General features: G+C 41.6%; 1 protein-coding gene across 1 annotated transcript in view; it reads right to left on the bottom strand.

Moving 5' to 3' along the window:
• The window catches only part of USP8 (ubiquitin specific peptidase 8), a 67,230-nt gene extending 41,762 nt beyond the window's left edge, over positions 1-25,468 (bottom strand). The window contains exons 1-6 of the mRNA XM_081109044.1: positions 25,314-25,468; positions 12,309-12,344; positions 9,330-9,498; positions 7,816-7,960; positions 1,589-1,674; positions 208-370 (exon numbers count right to left, since the gene is read on the bottom strand). Coding sequence (XP_080965170.1) covers positions 208-370; positions 1,589-1,674; positions 7,816-7,960; positions 9,330-9,433 — 498 coding nt within the window. The 5' untranslated portion in view covers positions 9,434-9,498; positions 12,309-12,344; positions 25,314-25,468. The remainder of the gene's footprint in view (positions 1-207; positions 371-1,588; positions 1,675-7,815; positions 7,961-9,329; positions 9,499-12,308; positions 12,345-25,313) is intronic.
• Between the last annotated feature and the right edge of the window lie 910 nt (positions 25,469-26,378).

A 26,378-nucleotide genomic window follows, 5' to 3' on the forward strand; every position in this document is an offset into this window, starting at 1 on the left:
CAATAAACACAGCTTGTTATATATGAATCTCAAACCAAAAACCTGTAAGAGAACCAACTGAAGCTAGAATATTTTATTCAATTTCTAATAAAAACAAATCAAATTTTACTCTGGTTGCCCAAATGAACGTTGTAGTGATATCTCAACTCTTCTTAAACAGATCATCTGAGAAGAGTCTTTTTATCTCACAGAATAAATTTAAAATACCTTTTGGTTTTTGTCTTTGGAATCCAATACATTTTCCAAAGAATGTTTAGCTGATGTGTTACCATCCTCTCTTCCTGCTTCCTGTCTTTTTTGTTTCTGCAGTTGCTCTTCCTCCTGTCTGTCTTTTTCTTCAAGTTTTTTCCGAACTTCAGCTTCTTCATATCTAGTTGAAAAAAGAAGTCAAGATGTCTTGCAATGATCATGAAAAGTAAAGGAGTTCTGTTTACATGATACTAGTACCCTGCACTGGGTACATATTTTCTCCCTCCAACTGATATTCAGTGCTGCCAATGGTCATTATAAGCCACAACTCACAAATTTGCCCTTTGAAGATTTACATAAATTGCCCGAAAATCTTGAAAGAAACTCTATGCTTTCAAGTTAAAGTTGTTTAATGCTCTTGTTGCTCTTTCCCTACCATTATTTTCAACCTTTTAATGATTCAAATCTGCTACAATTTCCTTTTGAAAGGAATTATAATCCTAAAATTAACTATAAACCTCACTCACTTATAAAGTGATTAAAAATCCTAAAAAGTAAAGACAAATAAGTGAAAGGACCTAACTCCCCCCATACACACACAAAAAAAGGAGGTAAAGAAACATGATTATTATAATAGTATGATTAGAGAAAAACTAGGCAAACCCAAGGGAAAAAAAACAGTTAATAATGGCTAATCCAAAGATTAGGAGAAATGCTATTCTACTTAATTGATTAGCTAGCTAAAGGAGAAAGAGAATAGTGATTCTTAATGACATCAACCACCTTAACATATTCCAGACCCAAGATTGGTAATTTCTAGAAAGGATGAACGGAATATAGCAGTTTAGTTTTAAGTAAAGGCTATGATGTATATAACTATAATAGTTAACTGATCCAAGTACAAAAACCATTAAAGAAAAAATATTGAACTAAATAGTTCCCTTTTTATTTTGTTGTTTAAGGAATAACTAAAAATTGAAACATACTGTTTTTAATTTCTAATTATAAGTCTGGCAAACCAATCACGGAAAATACTAGAATTAGATTAAAAAAACAACACATATATAACTTCTGAAACCAGGCAGATCAAAACTATAGTAAATACTTTATTCTCATCAGACCAGTGTCCCGTAGCACATCACAACATGGAGCAGAGGAATGATATTTTTCTGAAGAATCCTGTTAGAAACTTGGGGGAAAAATGAGACCTAAGCTCTAAACTACTATACTAATGCTTACCTTAATAAACTATCATTCTAAGCATTTAAAAAACGTCAGTAAAGAATACTAATGGTAATACATGAACATAATGTAGTGATATAGCAAACAAATTTAATTTTTGTGTTCTGTTAACACAGGACTTATTTTTAGGAATTAGATTTGAAAATAATGTCTATACCTGAGTTTAAGGCTTTCAGAAAGTCTTTCAGCTTCTTCAATAGCTTTTTTGATGTTTGCAGGTCCAAGCATTGAATGAACATAGTCCTAAAATTATAGGAAAACCATCCTATAGTGTTAGCATTAGGTACTATACACAGCTGTAATGCTAAAGACATTAAAATCATGGTACTTAAAACAGCAAAGTTTAGATGAAAACATTACTATGATTGAAGTATTTTTTTAAACTTTTAACCTACATAAATGCACAACTTATTCTCAAAATGTTTCAAAAGCATCTTATAGCATTAGTATAAAAAAAAAAACTCGAGTAGGTAACAGTTTTACTTATTTGTAAGGCACCTTTTAATAAGTACTATTTTTTAAATTTTATAAATAAATAATAAAAAAACCCCACAAAGCTTTCAAGGGCATAATATATCTTGCCATTATAAGGAGGTTTCCTAGTTTTATTTTTCTCTAGTCTCAGATGCAGTAAAACAAATTGTGTGTCAATCTACAGTATGGGATTTATTCTTTTGTTTTAAATTGAGATGTTTTGCTTCCATCTTTCTTTTCTATAGCTACCTGCCTTTCAATACTTTAGACATAAAACAAGTGTTATATTTAAGGAAACATTGAATAATGAAAAGTCAAATGACAGAAAATAAGTCATCAATAATATAATCTACCTTTAAAAAAAACACAAAATGGCCTTGGCCAGTACTACTCAAAGGTTAGAGGTCGGCCTGTGCCCCTAGGGGTCTTAGGTTCAAAAACCTAGTCAAGGGCATGTACCTGGGTGCCGGGTTTGCTCCCCGCCTCTGAGTTGGGGGTGCGTGTGGGAGGCAACCAGTCAATGTATCATTCTCATATCCATATTTCTCTCCCCCTCCCCTTATACTCTCTCTGAAAAGCAAGGGGAAAAATATCCTCAGGTGAGTATTAACAAAAATAACCCCACAAAAACACAAAATAGCCATGGCCTGTGTGCCTCAGTTGGAGCATCAACCCATTCGCCAAAAGGTGGCAGGTTTGATTACAGGTCAGGGCACATAACCAGGTTGTGGGCTCAATCCCATGTCAGAGGAAACCTATCAGTGTTTCTCTCTCACATCAAATGTTTCTCTTTCTCTCTCCCCCTTCCTCCTTCTAAAACACACACACACACACACACACACACACACACATTCTGGCACATAATTTACTAATAGGCATAATGAAGTTGTTTTTTAAAAAATCACTTCACTAAAGAGGTCACTCCTTAGATCTTGCAATCAAAGATATTTTCAAATCAAAGTTAGTTTGACATGACAGTACTGCAGTTAGACTAGGCTAATTATTGGATCTAATTTGCCAAAACTTGTCAGTATGACTACAAATAGAGCCTACTAGTATAGTTCATCACAAAGGAAATAGTAATCAAATTTTAAAAAAGAAGCAAGGCCAGAAGGTCAAAAATATCCATCTCTGGCTCATGGAGAGACCCTCACCAAGAGCTTTGGGTAGAATAAATCTGTTGGTAACAGCTATCATATGTCTATCTAGCCCAAAAGTAGCTCAGGTTTTGGTTGAGTATATTCTTCTAGATTAAAGACTAAACAAATAAAGAGGGCCATTCACTATGTAATTTCAATAAAAGTACAGTTTGTTCAATACTCTATCACTTGAACATTACAGTGGAAACTATAATTACTTTAGTTACCACAATGTCCTGACAACTGATAGAATATTCACCCCCTCTCACTGAGGATGTGTAATTGATTTCAGAGAGAAAGGAAGGAACAGAAAGAGAAACAACTGTGAGAAACAGATCAGCTGCCTCCCATACTCCATCCAGGGATGAACCCACAACCTAGGTATGTGCCCTGACTGGTAACTGAACCCACAAACTGGTGTACGGGACAACACTGCAACCAACTGAGCTACCCAGGCAGGGCTGATACAATACCTTAAAAAAAAAAAAATATATATATATATATATATATATATATATATATATATATGTATATTTTGATTTCAGAGAGGAAGGGAGAGGGAGACAGAGATAAAAACATCAATGATGAAAGAGAATCATTGATCAGCTGCCTCCTGCATGCCTCCTACTGGGGATCAAGCCCACAACCTGGGCATGTGCCCTTGACCAGAATCAAACCCAGGACCTTTCAGTCCACAGGCTGACACTCTATCCACCGAGCCAAACTAGGTAGGGCACAATACTTTTCTAACAGAAAATAAAATCTAATCATTACTGTAAGGTTTCTCCAATAAAAACAAAATACAAAGTAAAACAAAAAAATACTATTACTTGTTTTATTAATTTTTTAAATAGAAACTCATTAAGAAGCCAGTGTGTAAGCTCAACATAATTCTGTTTAAATGCTGAAAAAATTGTGTTTGGCTATGCCTATTACCAACTCTCAAAAGACACTCCCTTAATATCGGTGAGGTTTCCTTTCAATAATTATCTCTCTGTACTGTTAATGGAGCACAGTTAAAATAAGCATAAATATTTTCAAATTTTCAACAGTACTGACAATTGGCAGAATTTTAATAACAACATCCAATTCTTATACAACTAAAAACATTTGCTTTTTAGGTTTACCAAGTAGAACTTTCCTATCCTTGAACATACAGATTCAAGCAACTCTCATGATTTCACAAATAAAAAGGTTTACCAGTAATATTCAAGATTATCAAGAATGCCACAGATTTAAAAATATCATTCTAATATTATCTAGACTTACTAATATTATTAGTAAGACATATTTGCCTTACTCCCTTTTCAGATAACCCCGAAAAAATTCATATATTGATTTTTTTCAATGAGTAAGCAATCTATATATACAAAAGGCTGAGTGTCCATCAGTCCAACTGGTAGCTATGATGCGCACTGACTAGCAGGGGGCAAACGCTCGATGCAGGAGCTGCTATGACGCGCACTGGGATTTAAAAATAAACGGCACCAGGGACTTGGCGCTGACAAACCAACACTCAGCTTTCCCCTAGTGGGACATAGGCCCCAGAGCAACACCCCACCAAACCACAACCAATGCTGCCAAAGACCCCAAGGTGCAAACTGCAGCCCACAGCCCAGACTAGCCTGGAAACAGTGGCTGTGGGCACCGGGTAATGACGTCACATAGCAACGCCTGGCTTCCTCTTCTTAGTGACTAGCATCCTTCAGCCAAGGAACATGATTTGCTTTATAGCCAGGTGCAAACATTTTACAGTTTAACCAAATGTTTGTGAAGTGTTTTCCTGTGACTCATCTCATTTGATCCTCACAGAAGTCCTGGGGTAGGTAGATAGGAGACTTGGTAGAATCCTATTTTCTTTTCATTAGCAAGACGCAAATAGCAATATTAAAATATTTCTTCTAATTAATTTCCTTTCAATGTGCATGAATCTGCGCACCACAACACTAGAGTAAATGCAATGTGTCCTCTACTAGTGAGTTTGCTAAATTATCAAGTTTCATCTAAAATCTTACCTATTCCTTAGTATAAAATAAGAGTGAAAGACAAAGTTTCTGAAGACTGATGACATTACATTCTGTTCCTACTGGCTTTAAAAGGTAAAAACCAAAATTTAGTTAGTGTCCTGGCCAGTGTGGCTTGGTTGGTTGGAGTGTGGTCCCATGCATGGGTAGGTTGCGGGTTCAATTACTGGTCAGGGCACATACTTAGGTATGTGTTAGATCCCAAGTTGGGTCTCTCCCTACCTCCCTCGCTAAAATCAATTTTTTAAAAAATTTACTTAATAAATGTAACATTTCACATACTGAAGTATACTGGAGAGGTTGGGCTAAATAAAATAAAAGACAAACAGTTCTAAGACAGAAGCAGATGTGGTATCTTGGACAGAGCAAAGAAAATTAATCCTTATACTGACAACCAGAAACTGAACAACTGCAACATATGGAGTAACAGGGAGCTTTCTAACCTGAACAACTTCTGCCACTTTCAACTATACACTCCCTTTGGAAATGGAATAAATAGTCTGTGGAAAAGGAAAAAATCTCTTACCTATTATAATTTACTCCCAACCTTCTCAGGTTAAGGAAAAAAAAGCTAGCTACAAAGACACTCCCAATCTTGTCAAAGAAGAAAAGTAGTTACTAACTTAGAAAAACAAAGCAAAAAATTAAAAGTATATTAAAAAATTGACCCTACAACAATAGACAAAATAAGCAAACACCAAAACTATCAGTTACCCAAATCTGCAAATTTTTCAAAAATAATTACTTTAGCAGACACTTTTACATTTCTTTTTAAGCAATTCCATTTTAAGAGAAACTAATAATCATCGAAGAGCATGCAAACACTTGCTTAAATTTGGGCAGGCCTCTGTCTCCATCTGCAGATAAATATGCCCAAGAATGTTCCAAGGACAGGACCAATCCAGCCATTTGTGGAGGATGAACCTTAAATGCAAGGGGCCACCATTTCAAAGGTAGACGTAAAATCCCACAACTATTATTAGTATAACCTTACTGGTAAGAAGAAATACGAGCAATGATTTAACACCATTAAATAAAACAATGATGCTATCCCTTAACCCAGCGGTCACCAACCTTTCAGACCTCATAGACTACCAGTGGTCTGCGGTAATATGTAATTCATATAAGGCTATTAAAAAAGAAATTCTTTTTAACTTCTATAATTTTAATGAGGCAAAGGAAATTCCACCACCAGTGAATAAAATAAAAATCTCAATATTAATTCAAGAATAGCTTCTTTGCCCTGGCCTGTGTTGCTCAGTGGTTAGTGTCAACCTGCGCACCAAAGGGTCTCAGGGCTCCATTCCCGTCAAAGACCAATACCTTGGTTTTGAGTTCGTTCCCTGCCCCCAGTTGGGACATATGCTGGAGGCAACCAGTAGATGTGTCTCTCATGCCCATGTCTGTCTGTCTGTCTGTCTGTCTCTCTCTCCCCTCCCCCTCACTTCCTCCCTTTCTACTCTCTCTGCAAAGCAATGGAAAAAAATATCCTCAGGAGAGGATTAACAAAAAAAAATTTTTTTTTCTTAAGGAATGGCTTCACCACCACTTAAGATCTATAGGCAGTATTTTGATACTATTTATTGTCTGGTAGCAAGATTGTTCTTAAGTAAAGGTGGAACCACCAACATAAAATTCTTCCTATTTCTTTCACCTAGTCTTCATGATCTTTTATTGCCTGTTGCTGGTGTAGCTGAAATGCAACCATTTTCCTTAGCAACACTTATCTAGTCATCAGTTCTCTTTTTTCATTTACACTTCCCCTCTCTTCCCATGGCTTCAGCAAAGTGGAAGAAAGGCACCTGCTCAAAGGATTAAAAGCAAAATAATAATATACAAAAATGGAAACAATGAGCATTAATTTTTCAAACAGATCTTTAATATGGCGACAATGTGATATATTAAAAACTGTCACATTGCCGAAACTGGTTTGGCTCAGTGGATAGAGCGTCGGTCTGTGGACTGAAAGGTCCCAGGTTTGATTCCGGTCAAGGGCATGTACCTGGGTTGCGGGCACATCCCCAGTAGGAGATGTGCAGGAGGCAGCTGATCGATGTTTCTCTCTCATCGATGTTTCTAACTCTCTATCTCTCTCCCTTCCTCTCTGTAAAAAAATCAATAAAATATATTAAAAAAAAACAAAACAAAACAAAAAACTGTCACATTAAAACAAATGACTAAACCTTGAATCTTGAGAAAGTACAATCTCGTCATATTTTTCTTATTTAATGCATGAGTAAATGGAATATTCTATTTGACCTGGCAATGATGTATCATAACAGAAAACTGACTATGTTTCTGTATGTTGCTATAAATCTGTACTAGTCCAAGGCAAATTAAGAATGCATCTATAGCCCGGCTGGTGTGGCTCAGCGGTTGAGCGTCAATCCATGAACCAAGAGGTCAGGGCACATGTCCCAGTTGTGGGCTTGATAGCCAGTAGGAGGTGTGCAGGAGGCAGCAGATCAATGATGTTTCTCTCTCATTGATGTTTCTATCTCTCTATCCCTCTCCCTCTCTCTCTAAAAATCAATAAAAACATATTTAAAAAAAGAATGTGTGCATAGTGTGTGTATCCACGTTTGCAAATAAAATGAAATCTTCAGTTTGCTTTTCTATCTTCATAAGAGTTTGAACTTGATGCTACATAATGTTATCTACTTTTCAACATAGTTAAAACTTTTAGTGAAGATAAGTCCATTGTGCAAAAATAACTTAGCAAATAAAAATGCAGAAACAAAAGGTACCTGCTGTTGCTTGAAATCAGGCCTGTTTTTGATAAGATTATAAACAGTCACGAATTTCATGTATAGTACGTAGGCCTTTTCCTCATCACGATCTAACCTGCTTTCTTCTGCTGTCTTGAAGATCTTCTGGGCACTCTGTACATAACTTAAAATTAGAGAAAAAAATAAAACACTTGACATCTGGGGGGGGGGGGGGAGGTCATGCATAAAGCCCACAGAGAACCTCGATAAAATATATTTCATAATTTATTTCAGAATTGACACAAAGTTAGATGCAAGTTTGGATGCAATCTGAAAATTTCCCTTATGCTACAAGTAAATACTTCAGTTTCATAAGAGTTGTTTATATGCCACAAACTCTTCAAAATGCTTTGAGTCCAGTTTTAAAAGATTTGCTACAACAGATAATCCTGAGACAAGTGGTCCTCAGGCAGCCACATAACAGCCATACTCTATAATTAAAGAACATACCATTTGTATTGAATTAGGGGAGCTAAAATCTTTTATTATTTTAATGTTAAAACAAATATTTTCCATTCTACTCACTCCTTTCTAACCATTATGTAAAATCTCACCCACTTGAAAATCCAAGAAATTAGGGAAAGAAAAGAGTACACAAGCCTGATCTTTTTATTTGATTAAGATTTTCTACAAAATGGCTGAACTACACTCTGATTCATTGGTCCTGGAAGAAAAGAGACTTAAAGTCAAAAATATGTCATCTTAAAATTTTACTTCAGTAAAATAATTTGAGGATTCTGTGTCATTAATTCCTAAGACATTTTCCTTGTTTGATGGTCTTTAGAAAGCAAATTAATAAAATAGGCATTTCTGCAAGAGAATTTCATTCACTTAGGACTAAAGTTTTGGCAACCAAGTTATAGTGCCAATGCCTATATATAATATGCTTTACCAACACTTATTTATATAAAGCAGTGAATCTTGTTTTCTGTATTTTTCAAACTGTGTTCCAAGATTGAGACATGGACCAATGATGAAGATGGTCAGCCCAAGGAACTAGACCACCACATGGACTAATGATGAAGATGGTCAGGCCAAGAAACTAGACCACCACACAATTATTTAAGACCAAAGATGGTCCTGTACAAGGACCATTTCAGTCAGTGTGTATGCTGTGCCTCACATGGCAGAGGAAAATCAAACCAAAGACAGTAAGGAGATTCTCTATAAACGTTCAGGAATGAGCAATGTCCATTTGGGATCATAAAAATAAACTGAGGCACCACCCAATTTATCTCTAGCCATGGGACACGTATTTTTCCCTAATCTCTAAAATCTGTTTACCTAAGTCTAGTATATGGCTGGCTAGATGCGCCTTTCTTTTTTTTTAAGTTGATTTTTTTTTTTTTTTTTGAGGGAGAGGGAGAGATGGGGAGATAGAGAGATGCCATTGTTTAAATAAACTTTAAATTTACTCACATAACACATGTAAGAACATGGAATTGAACTAAAAATTAATATATGACTCAGTCAAACTAACAATGGATACATACTTCTTAGTGCTTATTTTCTCTGGTTTAACTTCTGTCTTCTTATTGAGGTCTTTTAGTGAAGAACTGAGGTAGAGTTCTTTAGGATCTGAAGCCACGGAAGGCATGATGAATAAACCTTACTTTTCCACTTTTACAATGGATGGTGTACTTCAGTAAAACTAGTTCTTTTCTGAAACAAAATGAACACAAATGATTCCACTAGTTTTCCTCATTAATAACAAAACAAGTGAGCAGTTTAAAAAATAAAACAGCTAACCTGTATTCTTTGCTAACAGTTGATTTTAAATTATCTTGAATATATCTATTTTAGGAGTTCATGACATACAGGGTATTAATAAATAATTAAAATTTTCATTAACTAATTACTGTTTGTATCATTTTACCTTAAGTATTAGGAATCTTTCCTGTCAAAGGAACTAACAGAATAATAAAAGCTTTTATATTTTTCTTGATAAATCTGCATGAATGTATCGATCAAAAATAGGAAGCTTAATTTAGAAATACAGGGTACCCCCAAAAATGTATATACATTTTTAACAGCTGATAGCTTAATTTTGAAAATGAAATGTATTCTAACACTGTCTTCACATTTCAAATCTTTGACTTGATTCTTGCGCTCCTCTGGTCTGCTGTTGGGAGTCTGTATAATATTCTTTATTTCAGTCTGTGTATGCTTAATTTCTAGTTGGTTCTTTATCACAACATTGAGGGTCTCATTAGATTTCTTGTAGATCTCAATAAGTTTATCGGCGGCTTCTAGACAGTTCTTGAGAGACCTTAAAAGTGTGGTTCTGAACTCAATATCCTCCACTGACAGTTTTGTCCTGTTTCTTTGTCTCCGCATTTTTTATGCTTTCTTGGTGCACCCCCTACTGGTCTTTGTGCGCAGTCTTGTTGTAGTTAAGCCTTGATTGTTGTAGTTAATACTAGGGGGATTTGACCTCCAGGCCAACTGGCTGTGAGAATCAGCTGTGTCTCAAGAAGGCCTACTCTTACACGAATTTCGTACATTGGGCCTCTAGTCTATTTATAAAAGGAAACAAGTGAGGAGGGCGGGGGACAGGCAGGCAAGGCCACTTTATATGGAGCTAAGGACACATGAACATGTTTCTGGCAGAATATACCTAAGTACTTTGGTTTACTCTGCAAAGCTCATTGATGTTTCATGACATTCTTCATTTCCTCATTTGCTTTGGTAAATTATGACTAGGAAGATGGAGGAGGTTGTAAACAAAATAAAAACAACAGGCTAGGTATATACCAATTAAGTGGTGTGTGTATGTACATGTGCAGGGATGCATGTAGATGGGGCAGATCAGGGGAGCACACCAAATGGGGAGTCTTGGCAAGATCGTGTCACCAAATGAAAACTTCAGTAACCCAATTAAATGTATGCAAGATCTTTAGCTGTGAGGAACTAATTACAATTTGAATAAATAACAACTTTAATACATTTACTTATTTATTTTTAAAATATATTCTTTATTGATTTCAGAGAGGAAGGGAGAGATAGAACATCAATGATGAGAGAGAATCATTGATCAGCTACCTCCTGCATGCCCTCTGCTGGAGATCGAGCCTGCAACCCAGGCATGTGCCCTTGGATGGAATTGAACCCGGGACCCTTTAATTCGCAGGCCAACAGTCTGTCCACTGAGCCAAACTGGATAGGGCAACATTAAAACATTACAACTTTTTAAAAAAATATTTTATTGACTTTTTACAGAGAGGAAGGGAGAGGGATAGAGAGTTAGAAACATCAATGAGAGAGAAACACCGATCAGCTGCCTCCTGCACACCTCCCACTAGGGATGTGCCCGCAACCAAGGTACATGCCCTCGACCGGAATCGAACCTGGGACCCTTCAGTCAGCAGGCCGAAGCTCCATCCACTGAGCCAAACCAATCAGGGCCCAACTTTTTTTTTTTTTTTTTAACCACTTATTTCCACTGTTTTAATGCTCTTCATTCTATCAGTTCACTATTATTAGATGAATGGACATCAATGAACATCTAATTCTAAAAAGCTGAGTAAAGCACAACAGTAGGGAGAAACAGCTTCTGTTCACCTACGTGAAACTCCAAAAGGAGCCCAATCTACTTTGATTCTAGTCACATTTACATTAAATAGTAATATTTTCTGATTTCTTGATACTCATCCCTTCTAACCCTGTACCATTAATCCACTGATTTAGCAAACCTAGCTATATCTTTCTCTAAAGTCACATTTTTATGATTCTCTATTTTTTCCATTTAAATTTGCTCTATGTATCTACAAACACTTTTAACCAAACACTTTAATTAGGAGCATCAGATCTATGAATTTAAAAACAATGAGCTCAGCACCATCCTGCTCGCCAGCTGGCCCCATCCCCACTGCGGGTCACCTTCCTCTGTGGGGCAACCAGTGGGGCGATTGGGGGGCCCCTGCAGGCACCTGCCTTGGTGGGCCTGGGGCCACAAGGCTGGGGGCAGCTTCTGTGTTGAGCATCCTGGTGGTTAGTGCGCATCACAGTGACTGGTTGTTCCACCAGTTGTTCTGCTGTTCGGTTGATTTGCATATTAGGCTTTTATTACATAGGATTATATAGGATGGTCCCTTACCTCCCATGATGAACAGTTTAGCCAGAGAACATACCCTACCTTCCCACACACACCATCTCCTCACTTCCTGCCTATCCTCCTAATGCTGAATACAAAAAGAATACATGCAAAACTGGTGGGGTTCACTGGTTGAGTATTGACCTATGCACCAGGAGGTTGTGGGTTCAATTCCTGGTCAGGGCACATGTCCAGGTTGTGGACTCGATCCCCACCAGGAGGTGTGCAGGAGGCAGCCGATTGATGATGTCTCTTCCTCTCCTTTCCTCTCTCAAAATGAATAAAAACATATTTTGAAAAATGAATAGACACATACTTTAAAATAAAATGGAATACATATTACATGACACCATTTGTATAAAGCATAAAAACAAACTACCTTGAACAGTATATTGTTCATATAAATGAGGTAAACCTATAAAGAAAAACAGGAAATGATAATCAAATTCTACTTCTGAGAAGGCAGAAGATATAATCAGAGGCATACACAAGGAATATCAGCAGTATCAGGAAGATTTTATTTCTCAAGTTGGGTGGTACATTGACAGGTGATCATTTTATTATCATGCTTATAGCATATAAAAGAATTATGTGATGTACTTAACATCCTATATAATAAAGAGGTAATATGCAAATTGATCAACACTCCAACACATAAGATGGCAGCCCTCATGTGGACACAAGATGGCCAGCAGGGGAGGGCAGTTGGGGGGAACCAGGCCTGCAGGGGAGGGCAGTTGGGGGGGACCAGACCTGCAGGGGAGGGCAGTTGTGGGCGATCGGCCCTGCAGGGGAGGGCAGTTAGGAGCAATCGGACTGGCAGGGGAGCAGTTAGGCGTCAATCGGGCTGGCAGGGGAGTGGTTAGGGGTTGATCAGGCTGGCAGGCAGAAGCGGTTAGGGGCAATCAGGCAGGCAGGCAGGCGAGCGGTTGGGAGCCAGCAGTCTTGGATTGTGAGAGGGATGTCTGATTGCCCGTTTAGTGGGATCGGGCCTAAACAGGCAGTCGGACATCCTCCAGGGGTCTCATATTGGAGAGGGTGCAGGCTGGGCTGAGGGACACCCCCCACCCAATGCACGAATTTCGTGCACCAGGCCTCTAGTATTTTATAAAAAAATTTTAAAGAAAAGTTATGAGCATAACAATGCAAGTATGAATAAAAATATGCAATTGTATATAAACATTGATGTTTCTCTCTAAAAATCAATAAAAATATATTTTTAAAAAATGTTATAGGTGAAACAAACACAAAATATGTGTTTGTTAAATACTGATTTAAGAAAATATTTGGAATATTGGAAGATCTTAATACACACACACACACACACACAAACACACACAAACACACACACACTCACACTCACACAATGAGTGGCCAGATTATTATGACCACCTGATGTTTGTTGGCAAATTAGCTATAATTTCGCGCTGAAGTTGCTAGAGGGCCAGACCATTATAAATAGGGAAGCAGGTTGTTTACCACAACAGAAGTGATTTTTTTCTGAAGATATGGGTAAACAACGTTATTTAACAACCTTTGAACGTGGGATATATTTGAACATGAGTGGCCAGATTATTATGACCATCTGACATTTGTAGGCAAATTAGCCGTACACACTGCATCGTATGGGATATGGAAACCGAAGGCCTATTCTGTCTGCAGTTACCAAGATAAAATGTCTCCAATTCGCACAGGAATACAAGGATTGGAAGTCAAGCATTGGAAAAAAATCATGTGGTCCGATGAATCACGTTTCCAGTTGTATCATGCAGATGGCAGAGTGAGAATTTGGCGGAAACAGCATGAAAGCATGCACCCCATATGCATGAGTACAACCCTTCAAGCTGGTGGGGGCAGTGTTATGGTTTGGGGTACGTTTTCCTGGCATGATTTGGGCCCTTTAATTCATGTGGAACGTCTGAATAGCACAACATACCTAAGTATCATTGCTGATCAAGTTCATCCTATCATGTTGATGGGGTATCCCAATGGAGATGGCTTCTTCCAACAAGACAATGCACCATGCCACGGTGCTCGTATTGTGCAGGAGTGGTTTCAAGAACATGAGGAAGACTTTACCTTGCTTAGGTGGCCCCCACAATCACCAGATCTCAATCCAATTGAGCATTTGTGGGACCATGTTAAAAGATCCATCAGGCAGCCACAACCATCAAATCTCACAGAACTGGACAGTGCTATTCATCAGGCATGGTGTCAGATTCCTCACATCACCTTTCAACATCTCGTGGAGTCAATGCCAAGAAGAATCTCACAGTATTGAAGGCAAATGGTGGCCCAATGAAGTACTGATGGGGTGGTCATAATAATCTGGCCACTCACGTTCAAATATATCCCATGTTCCAAGGCTGTTAAATCACGTTGTTTACCCATATCTTCAGAAAAAAATCACTTCTGTTGTGGTAAACAACCTGCTTCCCTATTTATAATGGTCTGGCCCTCTAGCAACTTCAGCGCGAAATTATAGCTAATTTGCCAACAAACATCAGGTGGTCATAATAATCTGGCCAGAGTGTGTGTGTGTGTGTGTGTGTGTGTGTGTGTGTGTGTAAAACCTTGTGGAGTACAGCTTCTGTACAGGGGTGTGAGTGGAAGCAAGAGCACGAACACTGAGGAATGAAGAAATGGAAGTAGGTTGTAGATAACTTTTTAAAAATTGGCAAAAAAAAGAGAGAATGATGGAATTGGATGGAATGGTATTTTAAAACATGATTTCTGAAACATAAGAAGTAGCAGTTGAGGAATAATACTTTTGACTAAGAGAAAAAAAGATCAAGAAACTACTAGCTTTTTATCTTGGCTGGTTTGGCTCAGTGGATAGAGTCAGCCCAAGGACTGAAGGGTCCCATGCTCAATTCTGGTCAAGGGCATGTACCTTGGTTGCAGGCTTCATCCCTGGCTCTGGTCGGGGCATGAGCAGGAGGCAACCAATTGATGTGTCTCTCTCACACTGATGTTTCTCTCTCTTTGTCTCTCCCTCTCCCTTCCACTCTCTCTAAAAATCAATGGACAAATATCCTTGGGTGAGGATTAAAAAAAAAAAAAAAGAACTAACTTTTCAGGAAGGTGCTCAAGGAAACATGAGGTCTTAGTGGTACCATAACAGACATCACTGTGGCAGAGGGCAGGGGACATTGGAGCTTAACTATTAATGAGGTCCAGAAGACAGTAAGAAGAGACCAGTAACAAGAGTTATCCCTGACTTTTTTGCTCCCAACTAGCTCAGCTTACTCAACCACAGAAGGCAACATTTGCTCCCCTGACACAGGCCAGCTCTTGAAATGTAATTCCCAAAAGCAACAATCATTTTTTATTAGTGACATTACTAAGTGTACTAAGATAAAAACTAAAGCCAGAGTTAAGCAGAGTAACCAAGTATCAGTCTGATAGTATCTTTTTTCCAATTCCATTCTCTATCTGGGTCATAACTACTACTGCTCTAACCACAGAATGCACCGGTATGTTCAAAAAGTCAGATAGAGCCCAGGCCAATGTGGCTCAGTTGGGTGAAGCATCATCACTATACTGAAAGGTTGTGGGTTTGATCCCTGGTCGGGGCACATAAGGGAGGTAGCGATTGATGTCTCTCTCGCCCTTTCCCTCTCTCTAAAATCAATAAGCATATCCTCAGGTGAGGATTAAAAAAAAAAAAAGTCGGATGGAGTCTATTGATCATGACAATTAGGCTTCCTGGCTAGGAAAAGAAAGCTATTGATTTGAACCTTCTAAAATGAAGGTCTAAAATATGTTCTCAGTTGAATCTGTTTCTCATGATTACCTTTAAAGTTTGGATCTTTAAAAGACAAAGAATATTAAAACTATCTATGCTATCTAGGCAACTTAAAATCATAAATCATTAGCTATTTCAAAGTTAAATAAAATACATATTACATGGCACCATTTGTATAAAGTTTAAAAACAAACTACATTGAACAGTATTTTGCTGTATTTTATCATTCAGATATTCTGCTGTGTTTTTAGGAACTCAAAGATCAGATGTGATCTGCTTCCTCACAAAGTTTAAAAAACCAATGTGACAGGAAATTGTAAGCAATGGTAATACAATATAGTATGATGTCAAACTATAAAGAGATACAAATAATGTACAATGGGAAAATTAAGAAGAAAGATTAAGTATGACTAAGTAAGTGGGATCCTGGGAGGCATCATGGGGAGAGATAACACTTATGTGAATCTTAGTGGGAGAAGATTTTTGACAAAGATTAAGAACAGTATGAGGAAAAGTAAAAAAAAGTAAAGAACATCTTTAGGAACTAGTGAGTACAGAGAATGAACACGAATCTACACTAAACCTAATAAAAATAGTCTAGGAACAGAAAATGGAAGGCCTTGAATGTCACAATAAAGCATTTATTATTTTATTTTCTAAAAGTAACAGAGCCATAGCAGGGTTCTAACAATTGAGTTATGTGATCCAAATTGACAACAGTACAAAGGCTTTAAAAGACTGGGAAAAGGAACACTCTGGTTACCTATCAGAATGATCTTAAGGAAAGATGATGAAGGTCAGAACTAGGGCAACAGAGATGGAATAAAGGAGGCAGATACAACAGACACTGCAAAGGTAGAATGACAGGAACTGCAAAGGTAGAATGACAGGACTTGGCAAATGACTAGACACATGGAGGCAAAGTACAGGAATAGGATTATGATGACATCTAAGTTTTTAGTGAGGGTTTCTATGAGAAAGATTGCACTTTTTAAAAGTTACCTTTTCTGTCCTTATTTGATTCTTGAGAACAGCTGAAATAAGTAGTCACCAAAGAACTACATTTCTTTCTACTTTCATTCATAAAATTAAATATGTGTGTGTGTGTGTGTATATATATGTATATACACACACACATATATATGTATGTATATAAAAAAGCCAAGTGACCGGAATGCTGGGACCACTGGTTGCTATGATGCCCACTGCTGCCAGCCAACCGCCCACTGCCCCTTCCTCCGGCCAACACCCCCCCGCCCCCCCCCCCCCCCCCCGGATCGAGGGCAGGCCTGGCCGGCCAACCTCCCCTCCCTGCACCAGATTGGCTCCCATGGGGGGGGCGGTGGCCACCAGGACCCTACCCGTGAACTAATTTGTGCACCGGGCCTCTAGTCTATATATATACTAGTAAAAGCCTAAACCACCATTCGAACAGTAGCTATGACGTGCACTGACACACAGGCATGGAATCATGAAACAGACTGATGAATCTCAAAAGGGAAGAGGAGAGGCGGGAGAAGAGATTAACCAAAGATCTTATATGCATACTAGAAGCCCGGTGCACAGATTCATCCACTGGTGGGGTCCCTCAGCCTGGCCTGTAGGGATTGGGTTGAAACTGGCAGTCCGACATCCCCCGAGGGGGCCCGAATTTCAAGAGGACCTCTAGTATAAGGTATATTGTCAAATAAGATGCCTGGTGTTGCCCCGGGTGGGTGGGTCAGTTAGTTGGAACATCGTCCCATCTACCAAAAAGGTTGTAGGTTCTATTCCCAGTCAGGGCACATACCTAGGTTGTGGGTTCAACCCGCTGGTCAGGGTACATATGGGAGGCAACTGATCGATGTTTCTCTCTCACATTAATGTTTCTCTCTAAAATCAGTAAAAACATATCCTTCGGTGAGGATTTTTTTAAAAAAAGGTGATTGGTATTAAAAAATACAGCATAGCCCTGGTCAGTGTGTTCAGTGGGTTAGCGCACTGGCCTGTGCCCTGAGGGTCCTGGGTTTGATTCCAGTCAAGGGCACATGCCCAGATTGCGGGCTCAATCCCCAGTGTGGAGCATGTAGGAGGCAGCTGATCAATGATTCTCTCTCATCATTGATGTTTCCCTCTCTTCTCCCCCTTTCCCTTACTCACTGAAATCAATAAAAATATATTTTAAAAAAAGATTAAGAACTCCAGCTTTTGTTAAATAGCAATGCTCCAAAAGTAAAACCCAGGCAGTGCTGAAAATGAGTTAACAAGTGGGGAGAAAATGGAAGGCACATATATCCATCTCTTTTTGACATCCTTCTGATCCTTCCAAAGAGAAAGAGTAGAGATTAGATGACTTGAACCATAGAGTAAAGACTACAAATGTGCAGACTGAGGTTTGTGGTCATTTAAACTGGTCTTGATATCTCCACTAGGGTTTAACGCCAGCCACTGTGGAGATCCCTGGCAACGCTGGAAGGAAAGCAAAGTTTGTCTTCCTTGCCACCCATCACCTCACCTCACCTTTGCCCATCAACAGCACGAGTATCCATTATATGTTCTGACTGTCTTAAATTTCATATAATCCATTTTATACTCATTCTAGTTAAAATGCCACACATACCGTGAATATTGATGAAATAATCTATTTTTTTTTAAAGCAATTCTAAAGTATTAAGAAGGCTCAACCTTTTCAAGAAATGTCACTGCTAAAATTTCTGGTTATTTTCTGAGTATCTACTATGTGTCCAGCACTGTACTAAATGAGAGCAGTGGTACTAAATGGACCGAAATCTATTTCGGTCACAACCAGCTTTTAAAAATATAAAACTGAAGAGAAAATGTGAGAGCATGTTACACACAGTAAAGAACTATTTCATGAAACTTTATTTTTGGTTATGTGCATGTATGTATGCTTATATAGAGCACTGAGTTGAAATGTAAAATGCATTTCTTGGTTGTGGCCAGGTAGTTTAGTTGGTCACAGCACTGTCCCAGTGCACCAAGGTTGTGGAATTGATCTCAGGTCAGGACACATACAAGCATCAATCAATGGTCCAGCTGGCGTGGCTCAGTTGTTGAGCATCAACTTATGAACCAGGAGGTCACGGTTCTATTCTCAGTCAGGGCACATGCCCAGGTTGTGGGCTCAATCCCCAATGTGGGGCATGCAGGAGGCAGCCGATCAATGACTCTATCTCATCATTGATGTCTGTCTGTCTGTCTGTCTCTCCTCTCCCTTCCTCTCTGAAATTAATAAAAATATATTTTAAAAAATCAATCAATGAATACATACATAAATGAAACAAATTGCTCTTTTTCTCTCTCAAATCAATAATTTTTTTAAAAGTAAAATGTATTTCTTAATACAATAGGTCACACTGAAAAGTATGAAAGTTCCACAAAGCAATGCTACCCTAAGTGTGGTCCATAGGCTAGCGCAGGTTGGGAAACTTTTTGTTAAGTCTGTGATAAAATACAAAGCTTATGACAGATGTAAATCAATTAAACACACTGAACTTTTCATAGTAGTGACTTTCTCTATGAAGAAAGCAGTGCAGTGATTAGCTGCAAGCCTGTTACAGAGACTGGCTCGTTTGAGTAACATTGCTCTAGGGCAGTGGTTCTCAACCTTCCCAATGCCGCGACCCTTTAATACAGTTCCCTCATGTTGTGGTGACCCTCAATTTCATTGTCACAAATTGAACGTAATTAAAGCATAGTGATTAATCACGAAAACAATATGTAATTATATATGTGTGTTCCGATGGTCTTAGGCAACCCCTGTGAAAGGGTCGTTCGACCCCCAAAGGGATCGCGACCCACAGGTTGAGAACCGCTGCTCTAGGGGATAAAGAGAGTACCACCATCTGCCTTCTGATCACAAATATCTAACTTAGTCTAATTACCAAAACCAAACCAATTAATTGTTACACTATATACTAATATGTGACTCCAGTCTCTGGAGAGTCAAAAGAAATGGGAAATTCTATTGTAGCTTGGGGCGGGGGGGCACTTCTTCCAATCCACAAATTCTTTGACATTCTTTCCTTCAAAAGATAGGGATCTATCATCCAATGGGAGGAGGGCTCTGACTGCTCTGACCAATAGAGAATGTTGGAAGTAATGCTGTACCAATTTCTGCCTTCAGGCTTTAAGAGACAGCTTTTACTTCCTGTCTCTTCAATCATTTGCTCTTGGAACTCAGCCTCCATAATCGTGAGAAATCTGAGCCACATGCAGGCACTCCAGTTGGCATCTCCAGCTAACTCCCAGCCAACATTAACTGTCATTTATGCAAATGAACTATTTTGGATGTCCAGCCCAGTGGAGATTTCATGCACAACTACAAGTGCATGAAACCCCAAGCAAGAACCAACCAGCTGAGTCCAGTTCAGTCCAGAGAAACAGGGGAAAATAAATTGTAGTCTTACGCCATTTTGTGTTAAAACAATTTGTTATAGAGCAATAGGTAACTGGAACAATACCCAAGATTTGAAGAACTAATAAGTCTTTCTTATTTGTAATACTAGAGGCCTGGTGCATAAAATTCATGCACTGTGTGTGTGTGTGGGGGGGTGTCCCTCAGGCCAGCCTGCACCCTCTCCAATCTGGGACCCCTCGGGGGATGTCTGACGACTGACAGAAATCCTTCTCACAATCTGGGACTGCAGGCTCCCACTACTCGCCTGCCTGCCTGCTTGATTGTCCCTAACCGCTCCCCTGCCAGCCCGATCACCCCCAACTGCCCTCGCCTGCCGGCCCAATCGCCCCCAACCGCCCTACCCGGCTGGCCCAATCACACCCAACTGCCCTCCCCTGCCGGCCCCGTCACTCCTAACTGCCCTCCCCTGCCGGCTTATTTGCCCCTAACTGCCCCCCCTGCCAGCCTGGTACCCCCCCCCCCCCCAAGTGACCTCCCCTGCCGGCCTGGTTGCCCCCAACTACCTTCCCTTGCAGGCCTGGTAGCCCCTAACTGCCCTCTCCTGCAGTCCTGGTCGCCCCCAACAGTACCCCCCTGCCCACCTGGTTGCCCCCAACTGTCCTCCCCTGCTGGCCTGGTTGCCCCTAACCTCTGCAGGCCTGGTCTCCTCCAACTGCCCTCCCTCCCCTGCTTACCTGATCGCCCACAACTATCCTCCCCTGTTGGCCATCTTGTGGCCACATGGGGGCGGCCATCTTGTGCGAGGGTGTGATGCTCAATTTGCATATTACCGCTTTATTACATAGGATTATATAGGATTAGCAACTCATATTTAATGGACATTACTAGTATTTTCCTTTCACGTCCACCAAAATAAGTATTTTCATTTATAAAAATTTACTAGAGGCCCAGTGCCCAAAAATTTGTGCACTAGGGGGAAGGGGGGGTCCCTCAGCCAGGCCTGTGCCCTCTCACAGTCTGGGACCCCTAGGGAGATAACGCCCTGCTGGCTTAGGCCCGCTCCCGGGTGGCAGAGGGCAGGCCCAATTCCTAGGTGCAGCCCCTGGTCAGGCTCAGAGCAGGGCCGATTGGGGAGTTGGGGCACCGCCCCTATCATGCACAGAGCAGGGCGGATCGGAAGGTTGCAATGCCACCCTCAGTCACGCTCAGGGTAGGGCTGATTGGGGGGTTGGGGCACCACCCCGTCACACTCAAGGCAGGGTCGATGGGGAGGTTGCGGCGCCACCCCGTCACACACAGAGCAGGGCCAATCAGGGGGTTGGAGCGCTGCCCCCGTCACTCACACAGCAGGGCCCATCAGGGGTGTTGGGGCTCTGGACCCTGTCATGCACAGAGCAGGGTCGATCAGGGGGTTGGGGAGCTCCCCCCTGTCACGCACAGAGCAGGGCCCATCAGGGGGTTGGGGAGCTTCCCCCTGTCACTCATTGAGTAGGGCCGATAGGGGAGTTGGGGCACCGCCTCCTGTCACACACAGAGCAGGGCAGATCAGGGGGTTGGGGCGCCGCCACTGTCACACTCAGGGCAGGGCCGATGGGGAGGTTATGGCTCTATCCCGTCACACACAGAGCAGGGCCCGTGGGAGGGGGGGGGGGGGTTTGAGGAACCGCACCCTGTCACACACAGAGCCGCAGGGCGATCAGGGAGTTTGGGCGCTGCCCCCTGTCACGCTGATCCCAGTGCCGGGAGGCCTCGTGGCTCCGCTGATCCCGGTGCCGGGAGGCATATTACCCTTTTACTATATAGGATAGAGGCCTGGTGCATGTGTGGGGGCTGGCTGGTTTGCCCTGAAGGGTGTCCTGGATCAGGGTGGGGGTCCCCACTGGGGTGCCTGGCCAGTCTGGGTGAGGGGCTGAGGGCTGTTTTCAGGCTGGCAGGTGACTGAAGCTCCCAACCGCTCCTTTTTTTCTTTTTTTTAAAATTCTGGGCCAGCTTTAGGTCTGAGGCTCCAGCTCTTAGGCCTCTGCTGCTGAAAGCAGGTTTCTGGCCTTTGTTTACCTTCTGTATGTGAAACAATGTTGCGATCCTGCTGGCTGAAGCCCGGCGACTAAAGCAGGTTTCTGGGGTTTTGTTTAGCTTCTATATTTGTAACATAGTTGCTTAGAGTTGCAGCTCAGAGGCCGGCAGCGGTAGGCGGGGAACGTTGGAGTCCTCCATCACTGAAGCAAGCAAGCCTCATGTTAGCTTCCAGCTGCCTGGCTGCCGGCCGCCATCTTGGCTGGCAGTTAATTTGCATATTGCTCTGACTAGCCAATGGGAAGGGTAGCGGTCGTACACTAATTACCATGTTTCTCTTTTATTAGATAGGATAATAAAATATAATGCTAGAACCAGGGGAGCAATGGGCAGTGGCAGCTCATCCCAGGCCAACCCCCTGAACATGTCTCCAAGGCCCCCTTTTCTCTGACTTCCCAGTGAGACAAAGCAACCCGGCCTAGGCCCTCCTGTTGCTTCTTCTACACCCGTCCTTGTTTCACTGTCCTAAGTGTTTTTTTGAGGCAGTCTATAACTTGTTGCTTGCTTTTCTAACAAAATAATTACACACAAAATTTTTTTTTACTTAACACATTGCGTACCACATAGAAATCTCTAAGACATATGCCAGGGACCGCACGTTTTTGGGCAAACTGCACGTTATTTAAAACATCATAATGCACTTTAGGTGTTGTTTTTCAATAATTATAACATTTTTATTTACAAAAACAAACAATTAAACAATTAAAGTTCTTAGTACTTTTTTAATGTATGGTACTGCGTAAAGCATTTTCCTCTATGAAGAGGGACCAATCAAAATTTACATAAGTATCTAGATTTGCTCCTTTTTCCATGGGTGTGAAAAACGAGAACACTCGCGAGCGGTCCTTAACAGATGGCGCACGAAACACGAGAAAACTCCTGAGCTGTACGAAATGTGTTAAGAGAAATATATATATATATATATATATATAAAACCCTCTTGTGCAAATAGATCGAACGGCGGAACAAACGAACAACCGGTAGCTATGATGTGCGCTGACCACCAGGGGGCGTATGCGGAACACGGCGGGCATCAGCAGCAGGCAGCAGAGAGCAGAACATGGCAGGTGTCAGCTGCGGCAGGATGGTGGAGCAGGTGAGTGGGGCCGGGCGCCAGACCAAGTCGGGGCACCAGTTGCTGTCATCAGGGCAAGCCTCTGGTGGTTACTAAAAATTCTTTGCTCCTGTGCTCCACGGTCCCACCCAACGCTTGCACCCGCTGCCGGCGCCTGGTGCCGGCCCTGATCACTTGGTGCTGGCAGCTGGTGTAAGCAGTGGCTGCTGGCCTGATCACCCCTCAGGGCTTCTCCAACTCCCCCTGCTCCTGAGGGGCGATCGGGGCCAGCAGCCGCTGCTCACACTGGCTGATGGCGCCAGGCCCGCTTGCATTTGCTGCTGGTGCCAGCCTCAATAGCTCCGTGGTGTCAGCAGGTGTGAGCAGGGCCATATGCCATCAGCGCATGGGAGTGGTGGCAGTGGGAGCAAGGCTGCCAGCAGACAGGGGCTGGGGTGAGAGGGAGGGGGGAGAGCCATGGCAGGAGGGGCTGGGTGGGGACATGGAGGATGGGCTAAGACTCACCCCTGTCCCCACCATAGCCTTTCGACCAACAGTTCCTTTCAAGGTGCACAAATTCGTGCACTGGGTGTGTGTGTGTGTGTGTGTGTACAGTGTCCCCAAAAAAGTATACACTTTAACAGCTGATAGCTCAATTTTGAAAAATGAAATGTATTTTAATAAGCAATGCCTTTATAATTATTCAAAGTGTATACATTTTCTTGGGACAACTTATATATATAATGCTGGAAATTTTATGGAAAAAAAATTGAATGTGCTGGATTTATTTTCCAACTGTCATACTTCACAAATGTCTTTCTTGTTCTTTCCATTATGTTCACATTAATAAACAAATGACCATAATGATAAATTTCAAGTAAATATATATAAAAAATCAAGGCTAGAAAGACAGGTTTAAAATATTATTGTCAGTTTTTCTCATGCATTGTTTCTCAAAAAATACAATACATACCTAAGTGCAATTAATGCATATTTACGTCATTAATGACAGGTTGCTGCTGTTTACAATTATAAGGTCCTTACTATCTAATTTTAAAGATGCATCTAATGTGTCAAAAGGAAATGCACATTTAAGGCAATCATGGAAATATGATGAAGACAAAGCACAACCTACATCACCTTTCACATAAACTGGTCCAAGTGCTATGGAGTCATAAGAAACTATCTGAATCCATCATGAAAGACATTCAACGACTTAAAAAAAAAAATCTGTTGAAATGCAAAATCTGCTTACACAGCAAAGCCACAGAGCAAACCTAGAAGAGGAACACATCCTTAACAAGTAATCACTTCACAATTTCAAGTGCTGCAACAGAAACTCTACAAACTAAGGACGTTTGCAGATTCAGAAAGAGTAACATCCATTAGTTCGGAATTCCTTTCATCTTAAATTCTCTGAGCTCTTAACAAATATTAAATCCCTTTGGCTCTGCAACACCTGTCTTCAGGTAAACATTTGTTAGTGATTAAGCGACCTGCCTCAAGGTCACAGATTGAACCGGCGGCACAAAATAAACCCAGAAGAGTGGTCTGCAGTTTTATGCATAAATGAACATCACTGCGATTCAGGTTTCTGAGAATTTCCAAGGTGGAGTGGAGGTGAAATTCACCTGTCCCACGACGCTAGGGGAGGCCACATTTTAAGAAAGAAAAGCTTTTCTTTGAGGTAAGTCACAGTTTTAACTCTGATGAGCTTAGAGGTTCTTTAAAGTCATAGTCGGACTTCGCTAAAAGCACGTTTGGGACCGGGGAGGGATCGCGAAACACCTTGAGGGGTTACAGTCAGGCCGGGGATTGTAGCTCGTTCGCAAAAACGGAGAAAACGGAAGCGAGAGGCAGTCTATCAAATTCGGGTCTGAGTGTACACGAAGGGGGAGGAATGGTCAAGGCCACCTTGTAGGACCGGAGAGCCGGAATCCACACCAAACTCGCCGGGCAGCCGTCGGCGGGCAGCGGGGGAAAGTCGAGTTTGCGCCCTTCCTCCGAAAGCCCATTCTAAGTTCGGGGGGTCCCACCCCCTCCGCCGTCAGGGCTCGTCTCCCGGGTGACCAGCAGCCGGAGGAAGGGAAGGGGGTTCCCCGCGGACGGCTGGCGGGGAACGAAGGCCAGGACCCAGACCCGCACTCACCTTGGCGCCAGGCGCGCTTCACTACCGCCGGCCTCCTCGCCCGAGGCCCATCGCCCACCAACCTCAGGAGCAAACAGCCTTCGCCATCCCGACGAAGCCAGCCCAGCTCATCCCCCTTTCCCAGTTTGCACTGCGCTGCGACGCGTCTCGCCTCTGACGCCACGGAGGGCGGGGCCGCGCGCGCGCACTGCTGCCGCCGGGCTCCTCCCCAGGCCGGGCCGCGCCGGCGCGGGTGCGCGGGGCGGAGGGCGGGGCCGGGCTACGCTGCACTGGGGCGAGCTCTCCGGTCCCTCGGCCTCTGAGCCCGGCGTTCTTCCGGCGTAGCCACCAATTTGCATTTTTAGATGTCCGTGGTGACTCTGATGCTGGTGGTCATGGATGAGACCTGAAGAAATGTTACTTCACCTGGTCATGAGAAAACATTCGCTTCACTCTGAGTTTATTTTTAAAATAGCTGTCTGTGAGAAATCTCGAGAAAGATTTTTGAAAGTTTAACTAGATTCTTTATGCAATTACTGGGGAGTTTATAGTCTTATCTCTGAAGTATTTTAAAATTCGAAGCCCATCAGCATCTCATTCTATAATCTGCCTAGTCTAAGCCATTGTTAACGGTCCTTTCTGCGGTAGACATGTGTGAGTGAGGTGCTATTCCAATTGATGTTTCTTTGATGGCCAGCTATTCTATTGTAGTTTTATTTCAGAGGTGTGAGTATATTACACATACAGATAGGTAGGCAGAGTATGAATGTGCCTCCTCTCAGTGGGTCCTATAGTCTGGAAGTGGGTAAGTACCTCAGTGATTACACAGTACCTCTACAGAGAAGAGACCGTATTTCAGAATGTAATAGAATGACTGTCTCTCTTTGTGTAGTATATTCATGGATAAAAATTGAATGGATGAGCCTATTTATATGCCTGTGTCTGGTAGTGTGATCATTTGGGATAAAAAATGCGTAAGTGCCCTAACCGGTTTGGTTCAGTGGATAGAGCGTCAGCCTGCGGACTCAAGGGTCCCAGGTTCGATTCCGGTCAAGGGCATGCACCTTGGTTGCGGGCACGTCCCCA

The sequence above is a fragment of the Myotis nattereri genome, assembly GCF_964212035.1.
Source record: "Myotis nattereri genome assembly, chromosome: 1".
NCBI classification, from domain to species: Eukaryota; Metazoa; Chordata; class Mammalia; order Chiroptera; family Vespertilionidae; genus Myotis; species Myotis nattereri.